Source organism: Suncus etruscus, chromosome 20, assembly GCF_024139225.1.
Source record: "Suncus etruscus isolate mSunEtr1 chromosome 20, mSunEtr1.pri.cur, whole genome shotgun sequence".
NCBI lineage: Eukaryota > Metazoa > Chordata > Mammalia > Eulipotyphla > Soricidae > Suncus > Suncus etruscus.
Genome location: NC_064867.1, coordinates 27,419,208 through 27,433,487, shown reverse-complemented (window position 1 = coordinate 27,433,487; position 14,280 = coordinate 27,419,208). Strand labels below are relative to the sequence as shown.

General features: G+C 41.3%; 1 protein-coding gene across 1 annotated transcript in view; it reads right to left on the bottom strand.

Annotated features, from left to right (window-relative positions):
- Positions 1 to 14,280, bottom strand: part of DNAJC13 (DnaJ heat shock protein family (Hsp40) member C13) — a 121,012-nt gene that overhangs the window by 2,795 nt on the left and 103,937 nt on the right. Inside the window, exons 46-56 of the mRNA XM_049766484.1 lie at positions 12,961 to 13,052; positions 12,344 to 12,443; positions 10,733 to 10,807; positions 10,405 to 10,517; positions 8,808 to 8,977; positions 8,644 to 8,686; positions 7,293 to 7,466; positions 6,672 to 6,851; positions 6,281 to 6,421; positions 4,946 to 5,089; positions 4,409 to 4,508 (exon numbers count right to left, since the gene is read on the bottom strand). Coding sequence (XP_049622441.1) covers positions 4,409 to 4,508; positions 4,946 to 5,089; positions 6,281 to 6,421; positions 6,672 to 6,851; positions 7,293 to 7,466; positions 8,644 to 8,686; positions 8,808 to 8,977; positions 10,405 to 10,517; positions 10,733 to 10,807; positions 12,344 to 12,443; positions 12,961 to 13,052 — 1,332 coding nt within the window. The remainder of the gene's footprint in view (positions 1 to 4,408; positions 4,509 to 4,945; positions 5,090 to 6,280; positions 6,422 to 6,671; positions 6,852 to 7,292; positions 7,467 to 8,643; positions 8,687 to 8,807; positions 8,978 to 10,404; positions 10,518 to 10,732; positions 10,808 to 12,343; positions 12,444 to 12,960; positions 13,053 to 14,280) is intronic.

Genomic DNA, 14,280 nt, shown 5'->3' with positions numbered 1-14,280 from the left:
CCAGAATAATTACCTAGAACAGACCAATGCTAGTCCTGCCCTTTGCTTTTTTGGGGGGCGGGGGAAGGGCTGGGTTGGGCTACACTTGTGCACTCAGGGGCTACTCCTGGCTCTGATTCTTGACAATCACTCCTGGTAGTTTGAGGGGAACCATATGGGATGCTGGGAATCAAACCAAGGTCAGCTGAGTATAAGGCAAACACACTACCTGCTGTGCTATAACTCCAGTCCCCATGCCCTTTTGCTCTTAGAGAGAAAAACAGTTTTGGATGTTCCTGCAAGTAAATACTCAGCAGCTCTTTCCCTCCCAGCTCAACAAATGTCTCCGGAAGACATAACTGGTTTTCAGAGAAAAGAAAGACAAGTTCATTATTATAGTGGGAGGGCACTGCTGTTTTCTCTGGAGAAAGATAGAGAGAGGAGGGCCTGCCAGAAACAGGGTATGTAGCATCAATGCACAGGCCACTGTATCTCAGAGGAATAAGGGAAAATGGAAACTTAGCAAAGAATTCCTCTTAAAGGGAACTGGCTGCTGTGCTGGAGTAATAAAAGGTACCTGGGGCTTTAGTCAAAATGAACATGGATTCTCAGTGGGAAAATAAAACAGGAGAGTCCAATCTCAGCTACTACTAATCTACAATAAAGCGACGGTGAACTTCACAAATTTTCCTGAACGTTGTTCACGTTGTAGTCTTCGACAGGTGTCCAAAGAAAAACAAATATAGTAAAACCCAACCCTGTAAAGAAGCAATGGACTTGGTCCATGAAGTGCTCTTTCTCTCCCTTTAATGACACTAGGAGTCGACAATTCTGCACATGCTATAAATTACATAGAAGGATAAATAGGTCTAGATTTCTGCCTCCATCCAAATCCAGCTCTGAAAGTCACTTCAAGAGTTTGCTTCTGGTTCCTTCCCTGTTCCTTCTCTCTACTGATATTCTAGGTGAGGCAATGTGAAGGCTCTCACTGTGGAAGTTACTTACAAGTGCTTGTTTCTAGAATTTAATGTAAGATCAAGTAACTGAGGACTCAGGTCAGTGCTCACCTGGATTAGTAGCTGGCTCACCTCGATCTGGAACGCAAATTAATTACCTGCTTCCTCCCAGTCTCTGGCCCTCAATGTGGGATGCACACTGGCTAGAACAGGAGACTCACCTAAGCAGCACCTCAGTTTCCCTGCCTGAGACCCAGCACCCAGTTCCATCCCAAGCACATGAACAAAAGACGTTTGTTCAGCAGCTGGTAAAGAGAAAAATATAATTCTTAAATGCCTTCTGATCATTCTTATCTTTCTTCAAAATAGCAAACAACTATATCTTGCCCTAATTTTTTTGGCCACCCCTGGCAGTGCTCATGGCTTATTTCCGGCTCTGTGATGCTCACGAAGCACTCCTGGCAGGCCTGGGGGGACAATACGAATGCCAGGGGTTGAACTTGGGTTAGCTGCATGTAAGGAAAATGCCCTGCCCGCTTACTGCTCTGATCTCTTTCCCTAACTCCTAACAAAATCCATTTCCTTTGCCAACCTAGTTCAAATGGTCTGGTATATCATCCCAGCACCCCATTCCAGCTGCAAAACAAGGAGGCTAGGAACAGTGCAGACTTTCTCATAAGACTGAGGTGGACTGGGATGAATTTAACATTCCTACTTAAGGCACCAGAGTAGACATTCTGTGGATCCAGCCAGGTCACAGGGTCTTATGAGGATTCAAAATTCCTGTTTCTCAAGCACACATAACACACAAGTCAACAGACAAACCCTAGCCAAGTACTGATTCCAGAGCAAGACTTAAATCTAACAGTTTAGTTTTCTCAAACAGGACAGACTAGAGTTGTCTGCCACTAGAGTTGGTTGCCACGAACAACCAACATTTCCACAAATAAAAAGTTCAGATTGATAATGTGCTGAAAATTGGAAGATTTAAGCTTCAGAGCCAACACAGATCAAGCTCATCAGTCTGACCCATGTGGAAACATCTCTTGGATTACACACACCTCGTGGACGGCCATAAAAGGGGTATGTCCCATTAAGGGCTGAGCAATCAGTTAGAAGGGACCCCTTCTTAACAGTCCTTTTGGGCAGTTGCCCGTGGGGCATATAAGCCCCCGGCTAGAGTGCAAGTCTGTACTTATGTGTCTGCTTCTCCTGGATGGCTTCACTGGAAAGTTGCTGCCAGTGCTACTAGAAAAACGGTTGAACTCACTATTCCTGTTATTCTGTTGCTCCTCCTGCCTTTCCCTCTCCTCTGGTCCTCTTTGACTGGCCCATCACCTTGGTCCTAACCTCGGCTCTCTTTCTCTTTTTCACTTCCTCTCTCTGCTTAGGGGTTGACTGTAAGGTCCCTGGCTTCCCTACCTTGCCTGTTCCCCTATTAAACCTGGTCTCCAGAAAACCCTTTTCTTGCCAGGGTCTGAACTATACTTGGCCGCTGGCAGTGGGCTATGGCACACACCTGCCACAGATAACATGGCAACAGCAACACTTTTTTTTTTTTTGGTTTTTGGGCCACACCCGGCGGTGCTCAGGGGTTACTCCTGGCTGTCTGCTCAGAAATAGCTCCTGGCAGGCACGGGGGACCATATGGGACACCGGGATTCGAACCAACCACCTTAGGTCCTGGATCGACTGCTTGCAAGGCTAGCACCACTGTGCTATCTCTCCGGGCCCAACAGCAACACTTTCTAGACTGATATTCTCATCATCTATCTTCCCGTTGGCTGGCCCCTGAGCTGGTTCAAGGCCCAGGGTAAAAAAAAAAAAATCTTGGAACTCTTTACTCTTCCATTCCTCCAGCTCATCACAACTGTGTCTCACTCATTCAGAAGTGAGACAAACAAACCCCAGGGATCCAAAATATGAAGGGCAGGCAGAGGTTGGAATGGAAATACTTATTTTCTATCATTAGGGGATTTGAGGATATGTGTGGTAGTGGTGGGGGTGTCCAAGACCAAAATTTCCAAAGAAAATTTCAAAGGAAGTCTAGGGAGAGACGCCTGTATCCCCGGTATTCTAATGGAGTTTCTGGCTCAGGGCTTGCTAGTAAGTGGAGTTGCACCACAGTCATTCTTTAATCAAGACCAGTCAATGAATGTCCAGGACAGTGGAGTGTAAAAGAGCCTGCCTCTTTTACAGGAAAGTGCCTGATCACTCTCTGTTCTCTAGAGCCAAGGTTTAAATAAAATTCATTTTTTAGCTAGAAAAACAATAGCAGGTTTTCCAAAAAAAATGTCCTTATATCCAAAACATAAATGCTAAGGCACACAAGAGTAGTATTCTATAAACCTTTGGGGGCATCTTAAGAGATCAATTTTTTAGTGTGCTCACAAGAATGTATCTCTACTCAGAAGCTACAGCTTTATTTGAGAGAGAGAGAAAGAGAGGAGAGGAGAGAGAGAGAGACAGACAGACAAGCTAAGCCCATCTTCTAGGAAATCTCTCTCCAAAGCAATCACCAGACATAGGACACTGGAAAGGGAAAGACTTTGCTTTTCCATCTGTCAATTTTAGGAATTAACATTACAATAGTTACAAGAAGGGGAAAAAAGAACAAATTGAGTGCGAACAAGAGCCAAATAAGACTTTCTTTGTCATTTCTATCTGTGAATATTCTTATTCAGTCTTCATGATGTATAAACTTTTATACAGCAACTAAGATGATAATATAAGAAACACAAAGCACTGTATTTTTCTTCTCTCAATTTCCCCACATCATCTCTAGTTAGAAGAGAGGTAGGGTCAACCTTTTGGTATATAATTATAGAAAAAAATGCAAGAATCATCTGACACCCCGAAGGTTTTAATTTCAAAACTAACTTTAACTTGAGACTTAGTTTCATCCATAGCAGAATATGACTTTCTTCTTAACTAGAAGCAAATATGAAAATAAGTATTCTAGAATTATTAGGAAATCGGGAGTCAAATGAACAAACATCTTAAGATATAACCACGTGTGTTTTCTTGAGATCTCAGACGTAACACCCTTTTTAAGGTACCTCCATATTTCGGTTCCATGGGAACAACCCAAAATACATGGTAAGACTACAGATTCACTGCTGCCAAGTCAGAAGATAAATATTCCTCCATGAGTTTATACATTTGGAGTTTCAATCTGTTACTGTAACAAAAATAAAATGATGCCATTTCATATGATACTGATATTCCCAAGGAAATAGGTCTGTCGACGTTTCATTAACTGAATCCAAACCATGAACTGTTTCATCAGCGAGCATGTGCTGCACACATGCTGTCCCAAGCAACACTAAACATCTGTAGTACATCAGGATTACCTGGAGAGGGAGCTAGAGGCCTAGGAAAATACTCCAAATGCTATTTTCCGTGTACTTGGGTAAAAGGCAGGTCGAATGACTTCTGGCATGACTTAAGGTAACTTAAGTAGAAGTGGTTACCTGTGAGGTATCCTGCTGTTTGTGAGTCAGATATAAACAAATCGTGTTTCTGATCTTTGAAGGCACTCCAGACTGAAGAACGAGACAGGATTTCATTCACCTAGGAAAGGAAAGCAAACACTTTGAATGATAAGCAAAGAACTGGGTGCTGGAAGATGAAACCACAGAGAAAAGGATAACTTCTAAGACAAAAGGCAGGGCCAGCTGAGGAAAGAGTGAAAGACAGAGTTAGACCTAGCATCTATCCAACACTTTTGGTTCAGGCACCTCTTATAAACCAAATTTTTATTCCTGAAATATACCACTTGCTCTCTCTGTCCACAGCAAAAAGCCTCTGGAGAAACTTGTCTATGTGGTTCATGTTGTTCCCCAGTTATGAGGCAGCTATGCTAAGTCCATTCTTTGTCTTAAGAGCTGATGCAGAGCCACACCTGTCAGAAGAACCTGTGCAGAAGTGAAGGGGTAATCTGTGGCCAGACCCTTGGCTGAGATGTCCCTATCATGTCCACTGGGCCAGAGACCTCTGTGCTGACTCACCTGTTCTCCGTGCTGCAGGCTTCGAGTCATGGCCTTGAGAGCTTTAACGATTTGCGCTTTAGTGGCTGATGGGCTTTCTAAATTTTCAAGGCCAATGCCTTCAAGTAACTTTAAGAGGTATGGAACCAAATCTGCTTTCAGGGCCTGGAAGAGAACAAGCATATCTTCTAAAAAATGTATAACATTTTTTCCTCTGAAGATATATTTCACTCCCAGGACCATAGATGACACTCACTTTTCTTTTTTAATGCCAAATACAGATTTTTTTAGTATCTAATGATGGCATACTTACTAAGATTTTATTCCATGCCTATAACCAAATGTTATACACTATTGTTTTCAGTCTTCCCTGCACCCGAGGAGATGGGCAGTTTACTATACTGTTGGAAAATAATACCTGGAGGCTGACCAGGATCAGTGTTAGAGTTAAGAAGAAATCTGGAGTGATGTAATCTAAAATTGGAGCTAAAAAGTGCAGGCCCTGAGGCTTCAGCATTTATCCTGGGTTAAAAATTGACTAAAAAGCTGAGGGCCAAAGCAGTAGGGTAGGCATCTGCCTTGCATGCAGCAACGTAGGTTTAATCTGGGTATCCCATATGGTCCCCCAAGTCTGCCACGAGTAATTCCTGAGCACAGACTCAAGAATAATCCGAGTATTATCAGTGTGACCCACAAAGCAAAACAAAACAAAACAAAACAAAACAACAACAACAAAAAGCCAACCCAAACAAAACAAAACACTGGGGTCCAAGTGATAGTACAGCAATAGGGCATTTGCCATGCAAGTGGTAGACCCAGATTCAATATCCGGCATTGCAGAATCTCATATGTCCCCCAAACCTGCCGGGAGTAATTTCTGAGCACCACTGGATCTGGCCCCAAAACAAACAAAATAAAAACTAGACTAAAAGGCTTGTTTATAAAATGATCCCTATCTGAAGTACCTTTACATTTTTTTCACATTTTCTCTTAACACTAATCTTTTCATCATTTACTATGCATTTTTGTATCAGCCTGATAATCATGCTTTTATTAATATTACCAAACTAAGATCACCGTCAGCTATGAAGCTGAGAGGGAAGAGGTGAAGGTATCTAACAAATAGGTATGCCTCTTTTTTTGTTTGTTTGTTTGTTTTTTGGACACACCAGGCAGGGGTTACTCCTGACTCTGCATTCAGGAATCACTAATGGTGGTGTTCTGGGGACCATATGGGATGCTGAGGACTGAACCTGAGTCAACCATGTACAATGCTGTTAGAGAAACCGAAGTAATGAAAATCTGTCTGGTATGATTATTTTCCTGAAATCATGTTGAATTTAAAAAGCCACTTACTTGTCCCACTAATTCATTCTGCTCCTTCTGAAACATTCGATTAATTGCTTCACAGGCTAAGCCAACAGTATCTGGTCGTTTTTTCATTCCATTCATCAATGGACCAATAGTTTCTAAAGATGCCAGGGCTCGCACACATAGCTAAGTGCACACAAGGAGAAGATTACGTGTTAGAGTAGCGATAGTTTGTATGGCACAGTTAAATACCACAATAATCAAGTCTACAAAATAAAATCCTACATTTAGTTCAAGTTCAAGTGACAACACAAAATCAGATACTTATTATTGCCATCTAAATAGGCTTAAAAATTGTTGGATTTAAACGGCAAAGAACATTTGTCAGGAAGAGGAAACATTATGTAGCCATAAACTATGCCATGGATTCACCTACCTCATTTTCAGACAGCACATGGATAACTCGAATGGCACTCTTTGGAATGGCGTTGTTCCGGTGGTTCATCGCCTGGATGACTTTGGGAAGATGGCCCAAAGGTGGGACCTGGTCAGCCAGCTGAGGCTGTGCAGTGAAGAGACACACTGTTGCCATTGTCAGAGTCTCCAGAGTTTCTCCCTGGAGGATGGTAAGCAAACACACTGGCAGTGAAAATAGTGATAAGGCCATAATTAGACTGGCAAAAGATGACACTTTAAAATTTACAAATCCTAATAGAACAACACACTTCCCTGTGTTGGTAAAAGGCACAAACCCAAAGGAGTATTTTTTTATTTTTGGTTTTTGGGTCACACCTGGCAGCACTCAGCCTTACCTCCATGATATCTCTCCGGCCCCAGCTCTGTAATTACTTTAACTTAGGTTGTCTCTGCCATTCATGAAGGGCTGACTAAAAAATACACATTCTACAGAACATACCTACCTTCATAGAACATGAGCATTTAGGTCAAAATCATGCAATTAAACCAGTCTACTTTATTGCATAGTAAATGACAATGAAGCTTTAAAAGCACGGTCAGAATTCTTAACAAGCAATCCTAAACGTATGGGAAAGCTTACATGTGGGCTGTTCTTCTCTAGGAGTTCAGTTAACTTCTCCATCAGTGCAATAAGAAATTCTCTAGGCTTCCTTAGCACCCATGCTGGTTGTGCAATGAAGATTCTTAAGAAAACTCCTCCAACAGCAAGTTCGCCCTCTGCTTCTCCAAACACCACAGAAAAATCTTCTGGTAACTGTAAATGAAGGAAAAAAAATGCAGTCAAAGGGGCCGGAGAGATAGCATGGAGGTAAGGCATTTGCCTTTCATGCAGGAGGTCATCGGTTCAAATCCTGGCGTCCCATATGATCCCCGTGCCTGCCAAGCGCAATTTCTGAGCCTGGAGCCAGGAATAACCCCTGAGCACTGCTGGGTGTGACCCAAAAACCACACACACACAAAAAAAGGCACGCTGCTTTCCTTTGACTCTAATCCTTTAAAAAAAAACCCACTTAAAATTTGAAGTTAACTTAAGCTAATATGCATGTACATGGAAATGTAAAGAATATTATGCCTCTAATGTTTAAGGAGTTACGTAAGTTTTATGGCTTTAGATTGCCTTGTGTGCTGTTAAGAAATATTATAATGTGTTACAATTTGGGGACTTGAGGGACAAAGTAATTGTACATGGATTCTGTTTTATTTATCTTAATGTTCTTTGGCTGAAAGTTCAAAGTTAAGGTATCAGCAAGGGGACTTCTTCTGAGAATTATGTTATGGGTGATTGTCCTTCCACTGTAACTTTACCTTGTCCTCTTTCTTTGCATCTTTGTTCTCATAATTAAAAATAAAAAAAAATTAAAAAAAAATGCAGTCAAAGCACTTAGCTGTACAAGAAGTAAGAAATGCAAACTCTGGGGCCGGCGAGGTGGCGCTAGAGGTAAGGTGTCTGCCTTGCAAGCGCTAGCCAAGGAAAGGACCACAGTTCGATCCCCTGGCGTCCCATATGGTCCCCCCAAGCCAGAGGCAATTTCTGAGCGCATAGCCAGGAGTAACCCCTGAGCATCTAACGGGTGTGGCCCAAAAAAACAAAAAAAAAAAAAACAAAAAAAAAAAAAAGAAAAAGAAATGCAAACTCTATTGCAGAAAACTTTATGAAATTATTAGTTCTTAGCTAAAATTGGCTAGTTCTTAACCAACATAATGATCGTGTAATAAAATTTTATTATTATTAACAAAACTCAAGAGTTGCTTTGATTAGTAACTAATAAAATCAAATTTCTACTTTAATATTTAAAACCTTATTTTCCAAGGGAACACCTAAATGTTTTAGAAACAACCCAGGAGGCTGGCATTCAACTGACTGCAGGGATTAAAACAATAGCAACAATAGAAAAATAAAGTTCACTTCTCTAAATAAAAGTAGATTTTACCTTCCAGTTTACGTCAGGGTTGTCTCGTTGGTTTTTAAAGTGCCTTGGAAAAACAGAAAAGGGGCGGAGAGATAGCAAGTTTAGTCAAACACAATTTGTAAACTCTTAAACAAGTTACAGTGAGGTGACAGATAAGCCACAGCTCCCGGTGGGCCACTACTTACTCGAGCATCATTTCTCTTACTGTAGTGGACACTTTGTCTCTGGAGCTATCGTTCCAGATTAACTCAGGGTTTTCATGGGTCCCTTCAAAAATCTGCACTGCAGCTTCAGGGTTGTCCCTCATGGCATCCATGAACACACTGGGTAGGAATTTCATTAATGTAATGCGAACCTAGAGAAGGCGGTTTAGATATTACAATTAGCGCTCCTCAACTCTGTGTGCGCGCGCGTGCATACATGAGCACAAATGCCAGTAATGGAACCCAGAGCCTCCTATTTGCAAAGGATCTAATCTACCCCTTAAATATACCCCTGGTCCCTAATTTCCTTTAAGCCTTAATCACAAAGAAGAACTAATCACAATTATAAAAACTCCTATGATCATCTTCTGCCTGTCCTCTCAAAAGCATATTGGGTAAGGATTGTCCTACCTGATAATCCAACTCAAGTTTTAAGAAACTCATTTTCATTCCTTTGGGAAAAAAAAAACAAAACAGGGGTCGTCCCCAGGGGTGCTCGATATTTCTGCAGCCACTGATGGAGGTTTCAGGTTAGTAGGAGCTCAGGGTCACCAGTAGCCCCCGAGTGTTGTTAGTCTGACACCAAAATACCAAAACAAAACACCAAACAAAACACACACACACACACACACACACACACACACACACAAATCTAACCAGATTACCTCCTATTAGAACCTCAGTAGCCCCTGAGTGTTGTTAGTCTGACACCAAAATACCAAAACAAAGCACCAAACAAAACACACACATACACACACACACACACACACACACACACACACACACACAAATCTAACCAGATTACCTCCTATTAGAAACTCAAACACACACACACACACACACACAAATCTAACCAGATTACCTCCTATTAGAACCTCTGTATGTCTGCTTTATTTCCTCTTTTCTCTCCCTCCCTCCCCACAAGCTTCCTTGAGAGTGTTGGGGGGTCTGGGGAACACTCCTGACTGAGGGTTTGATGCACAGGGATCATACCAGCAGTGCAGGGATGGAGGATACCACCACACAGATTCTTCATTCCTGTGTATTTTGCCCTCACCTGTTATTTCAAACTGGTAAGAGAACAACTCCAGGTATTATCACTATGCTAATGTACATCAAATACTGCTGTCACTAGCATCTCAGAATGATAACATTTCCACCCAATTATTATCAAAATAAAAAATCTTTAAGAATTCATTGCTGGGCTGGAGAAAGAGCTTAATCTCAATGAGCTGAATTTAACCTTTGCAAGCAGGAGGCCTGGGTTTGATCCCCGGCACTACACAGGTGCTAAGACCACTGAAAGTAAGCCCAGATCACTGAAATAGAAGTAGTCCCTGAGCACTGCTAAACGTGGCACAAATAGAAACTTATTTATTTCTAGAAGTATTATTATTTTTGGCTTTTGGGTCACTCCCAGCAGTGCTCAGGGGTTATTCTATGCTCAGAAATAGCTCCTGACAGACTCAGAGGACCATATGGGATGCCGGGATTCAAACCACCGTCCTTCTGCATGCAAGGCAAATGCCCTATCTCCATGCTACCCCTTTAGCCCCTAGAAGTATTATTTTGTGCTTACCTTTGGACCTATTAGTTTATCTGCTGTCATTTTAGCAAAAAGTTCTGCTGTTTGGGCTCGAACTTGTGGGTGTGTCGAGTTGCAGAACATATCCAGTAAATAAATAAGAGCTCCTAAGAAAGAAAAGAATTAAGAGTTCCTGCCACAACGAATTTTCTATTAGAATGCATTTTAAACCTTGCTTCAACTTAATGCAGTCTGAGTTATTTATTTAAAACCATAAATTTCCCAGAACATTCTTCTAATTTATCTGAATACATGAAGAAACCTACAATATTCCTCCTCAATTACTGAACAGGGCTGGATAAGAAAGCATCCCATATATTACCTTTTGCCATTGCTTCTTTGATGATCTTTGTACTTGATGTCAATGCATAAAGAGTTTCCAGAACCAGCTGACGACCTGAATAAAGACATTTCAAGAAATGCATCACAAATAGTGTAGGTTCACTGAACATCAACTCTGGGTTTGGTATTGAATTTGGTGTTCTGCACGGGTATCAATAGGAAATCTTTACAGCGCAGGCAAGAAAGGTAGGTGCGAAGAGATAACTTAATGGGCAGGGACACATATTTTTCATGTAGGGTTAGATCCCTAGCACTGTACAGGAGCCAAGCCCAGAGAAACTATTTCTTCACCTATTCTGTAAACAAGCTTAAAATAATGTGTGTGGTCCAAAAACCAAAAGAAAGCAAGCAAGCAAACAAAAAACCCCAGGGGCCAAAGTGATAGCGCAGCAGCAGTAGGGTGTTTGCCTTGCATGTGGCTGACCCAGGACAGACCTGGATTCAATCCCTGGTGTCCCATATGGTGCCCCAAGCCAGAAGTGATTTCTGAGTGCATAACCAGGAGTAACCCCAGAGTGTCACTGGCTGTGGCCCCCTGAAAAAGTCTAAAAAAAACCAAAAACCCAAAATCAAATTAACAAAATCTCACCCACAAACAAGCAAAACAAACAGAATGAGGAAGCCAAAGGCCAGTTCATGGTCTCACAGCTAGTTAGCTAGCTATGTCTGGGTTTTATATTGAGGCCTGATGTACCACACCATACTGCTTTCCTTCTTTATTTTCACTGCACAAACAAACCTTCTCTACCAGCTGACATGTAAGGCTACTTTGATCACAATTACAAACTGGTGCTTCTGTCTTGGAAATGAGTCTGAGTAGCAGTGGAAGGACATGCTTGATCTCAGCATCCTTTGGGACAGTCTGCAACCCACCCCCTGGTCACTGAACTGTACTGGGCAACTGTTAGGTTATACCTTATTATACCTTATTTTACCAAAAATAAAGATCATCCCTGGTTCCTTTGTAGGTTTGTTTATAACTTGGATTTACCCCAAAACAGACTGCCTTACTTGAAAACCTCAGTGGGACTCGCTCAGAATAGCCTAAGCCATCTGTCCTTACTGCTCCACTCAGGGGTGGTCTCTGTATACAATAAAAATGGCAGTTCTGGCAGACAGCTTGGGGTAGATATGAGGTAGAAGATTGCCAGATTATATGTGCTTCACCCATAGCCTGGTTTGGATTATTTCATATGTGACTTTGATTCAGACTTGTTCACTTGGAGTTAGTGATAAGGCATGGGATGATTTTACAAGCTTGCATCACAATTTTTAACTTTTTTTTTTTTTTTTTTTTTTTGGTTTTTGGGTCATAACCGGCAGTGCTCAGGGGTTATTCCTGGCTCCAGGCTCAGAAATTGCTCCTGGCAGGCACGGGGGACCATATGGGACGCTGGGATTCGAACTGATGACCTCCTGCATGAAAGGCAAATGCCTTACCTCCATGCTATCTCTCCGGCCCCACAACTTTTAACTTTTGATATGGAAAAGCAAGACAATTATACTTGCATATAAATGGGACTACTTAAAACTTTGCTCAAGGTATTGACTGCAGGGTGGTTTCCACAATTCTATCCAGAAATATACATACTTGATGGCAACGAGTGGAGAAGAGCCAATAAATTAGACAAAACCATTGATTCAGCAATATTGTTGACACAGTCTTGATTAGATGTCACTATATTCACCACCTGAAAAGGAATAAAAAGAATATTAAAATATTTAAAAATAATTTCTAAACTCTAAGCTGGATCTCCAAGAATTTAAGACACTTAAAAGGTAAAAACAATGGAGAAAAATGTATTTGAGTTTATTTTAAATTAGCTTTATTACTTTAATCTTTTTTGAGGAAAGAACTCCTAGTAGTGCTTCAGGGCACTCATGGCTCTGCTTCATGGATAATTCTTGGAGGTTTCAGGGAACCTTGTGGGGTGTGCAGGAAAAAAACCTGGTCAGCCTTGTAAACCCCTGTACTATAGCGCCAGCCTATTTTGCCTACTTTGATCTTTCATGAAATAATAGAAGTGCATTATGTACAGCTTTCTCATTTAGATAAAAACTAAATACAAGGATTGAATCTTTCAACACCGATTCACAATCTGGAGGCTTCTAAACTCAGAACACATGTGAGGTTCCACCCAGCTTCAAGGTTTAGACTAACTTTGGGGAGTGGTAAGAAAAATAAGCTTCAGTACAAAATTCTTTTACCTCTAAAGCCAGTTGCTGTACTTGACCAGCTCCATGAACTCGGAGGAGAGAAAATATTAACTTAAAGTGTCCAATGCATTCACTTTCAGAGCCTAAGGAGTAAAAGTAAAGTGTTTGTTTTATTTCCAAGGAAATTTCAAAATTGCACACCTTTTAGAAAATTGACTTGCACTGTTTAGTCTCAGTTTTGAGTCTCTAATAACAGTTGCTCAACATTTGTGATGTGAAGTTTGTAAGGTTTTTCTAACAGTAATTAACAGTAAGAAGCAAACAAGGAAACAACCGTTTCTCAATTTTATTTTGTTTTTGTTTTCATCCTTCAAGTTAAAAATAATTTTTTTTTTGTTTTTTCGGGCCACACCCATTTGATGCTCAGGGGTTACTCCTGGCTAAGTGCTCAGAAATTGCCCCTGGCTTGGGGGGGGGGTACCATATGGGACACCAGGGGATCGAAACGCGGTCCTGATCCTTGGCTAGCGCTTGCAAGGCAGACACCTTACCTCTAGCGCCACCTCGCTGGCTTTTTTTTTTTTTTTTTTGGTTTTGGGGTCACACCTGGCAGCGCTCAGGGGTTACTCCTGGCTCTAAGCACGGAGGACCATATGGAATGCCGGGATTCGAACCACCGTCCTTCTGCACGGAAGGCAAATGCCTTCCCTCCATGCTATCTTGCCGGCCCCATAAAATATTTTTTAACATACAATAGAGAGCAGGTATAGAGCACCAGAGAACAGGCTTTCCATGCTGGAAGCCCAGGCTGACTCCCTAACACCAACCACATGGTCTTCAAATCACAGGCAGGTTTGAAAAATATACAATATATACAATCTAAATACAACTCAAAAAACCAAAGGTATTAAGCAGCAATCTCCTCTCTCCAAAGACCTGAAGGCTCTTCTGTCTCTTTGTATTCTGGAAGATTATGACATCATTTGGCTTTGAATTAAGTCCAAGTTAAAATTTTAGCACATCAAAACTATAATACAAACAAGTACACAACTGATCTGTATCACAGCATTTACTATTGTATGCAAATGGTTAATAAAACAGAATTTTTTGGTATTTTCCCACTTTGTTCCATTAAGCAAAATGTATGATAAATAGGATCTTCCCCCCTCTCCTTTTTGGTCATACCAGATGATGCTCAGCGTAACTATGCCGTGCCTGATACCATATCAGGGTAAGCTGTATGCAAATCTATCATAAATGCCCTACACTATAAGAATTTATACCTCTTTTCATTGCTCTAATTAACTGATTTAAAAAAATGCCTAATTCTTGCTAAACAAGAAGCTTTGAAAAAAATTTGAAAAAAATTCT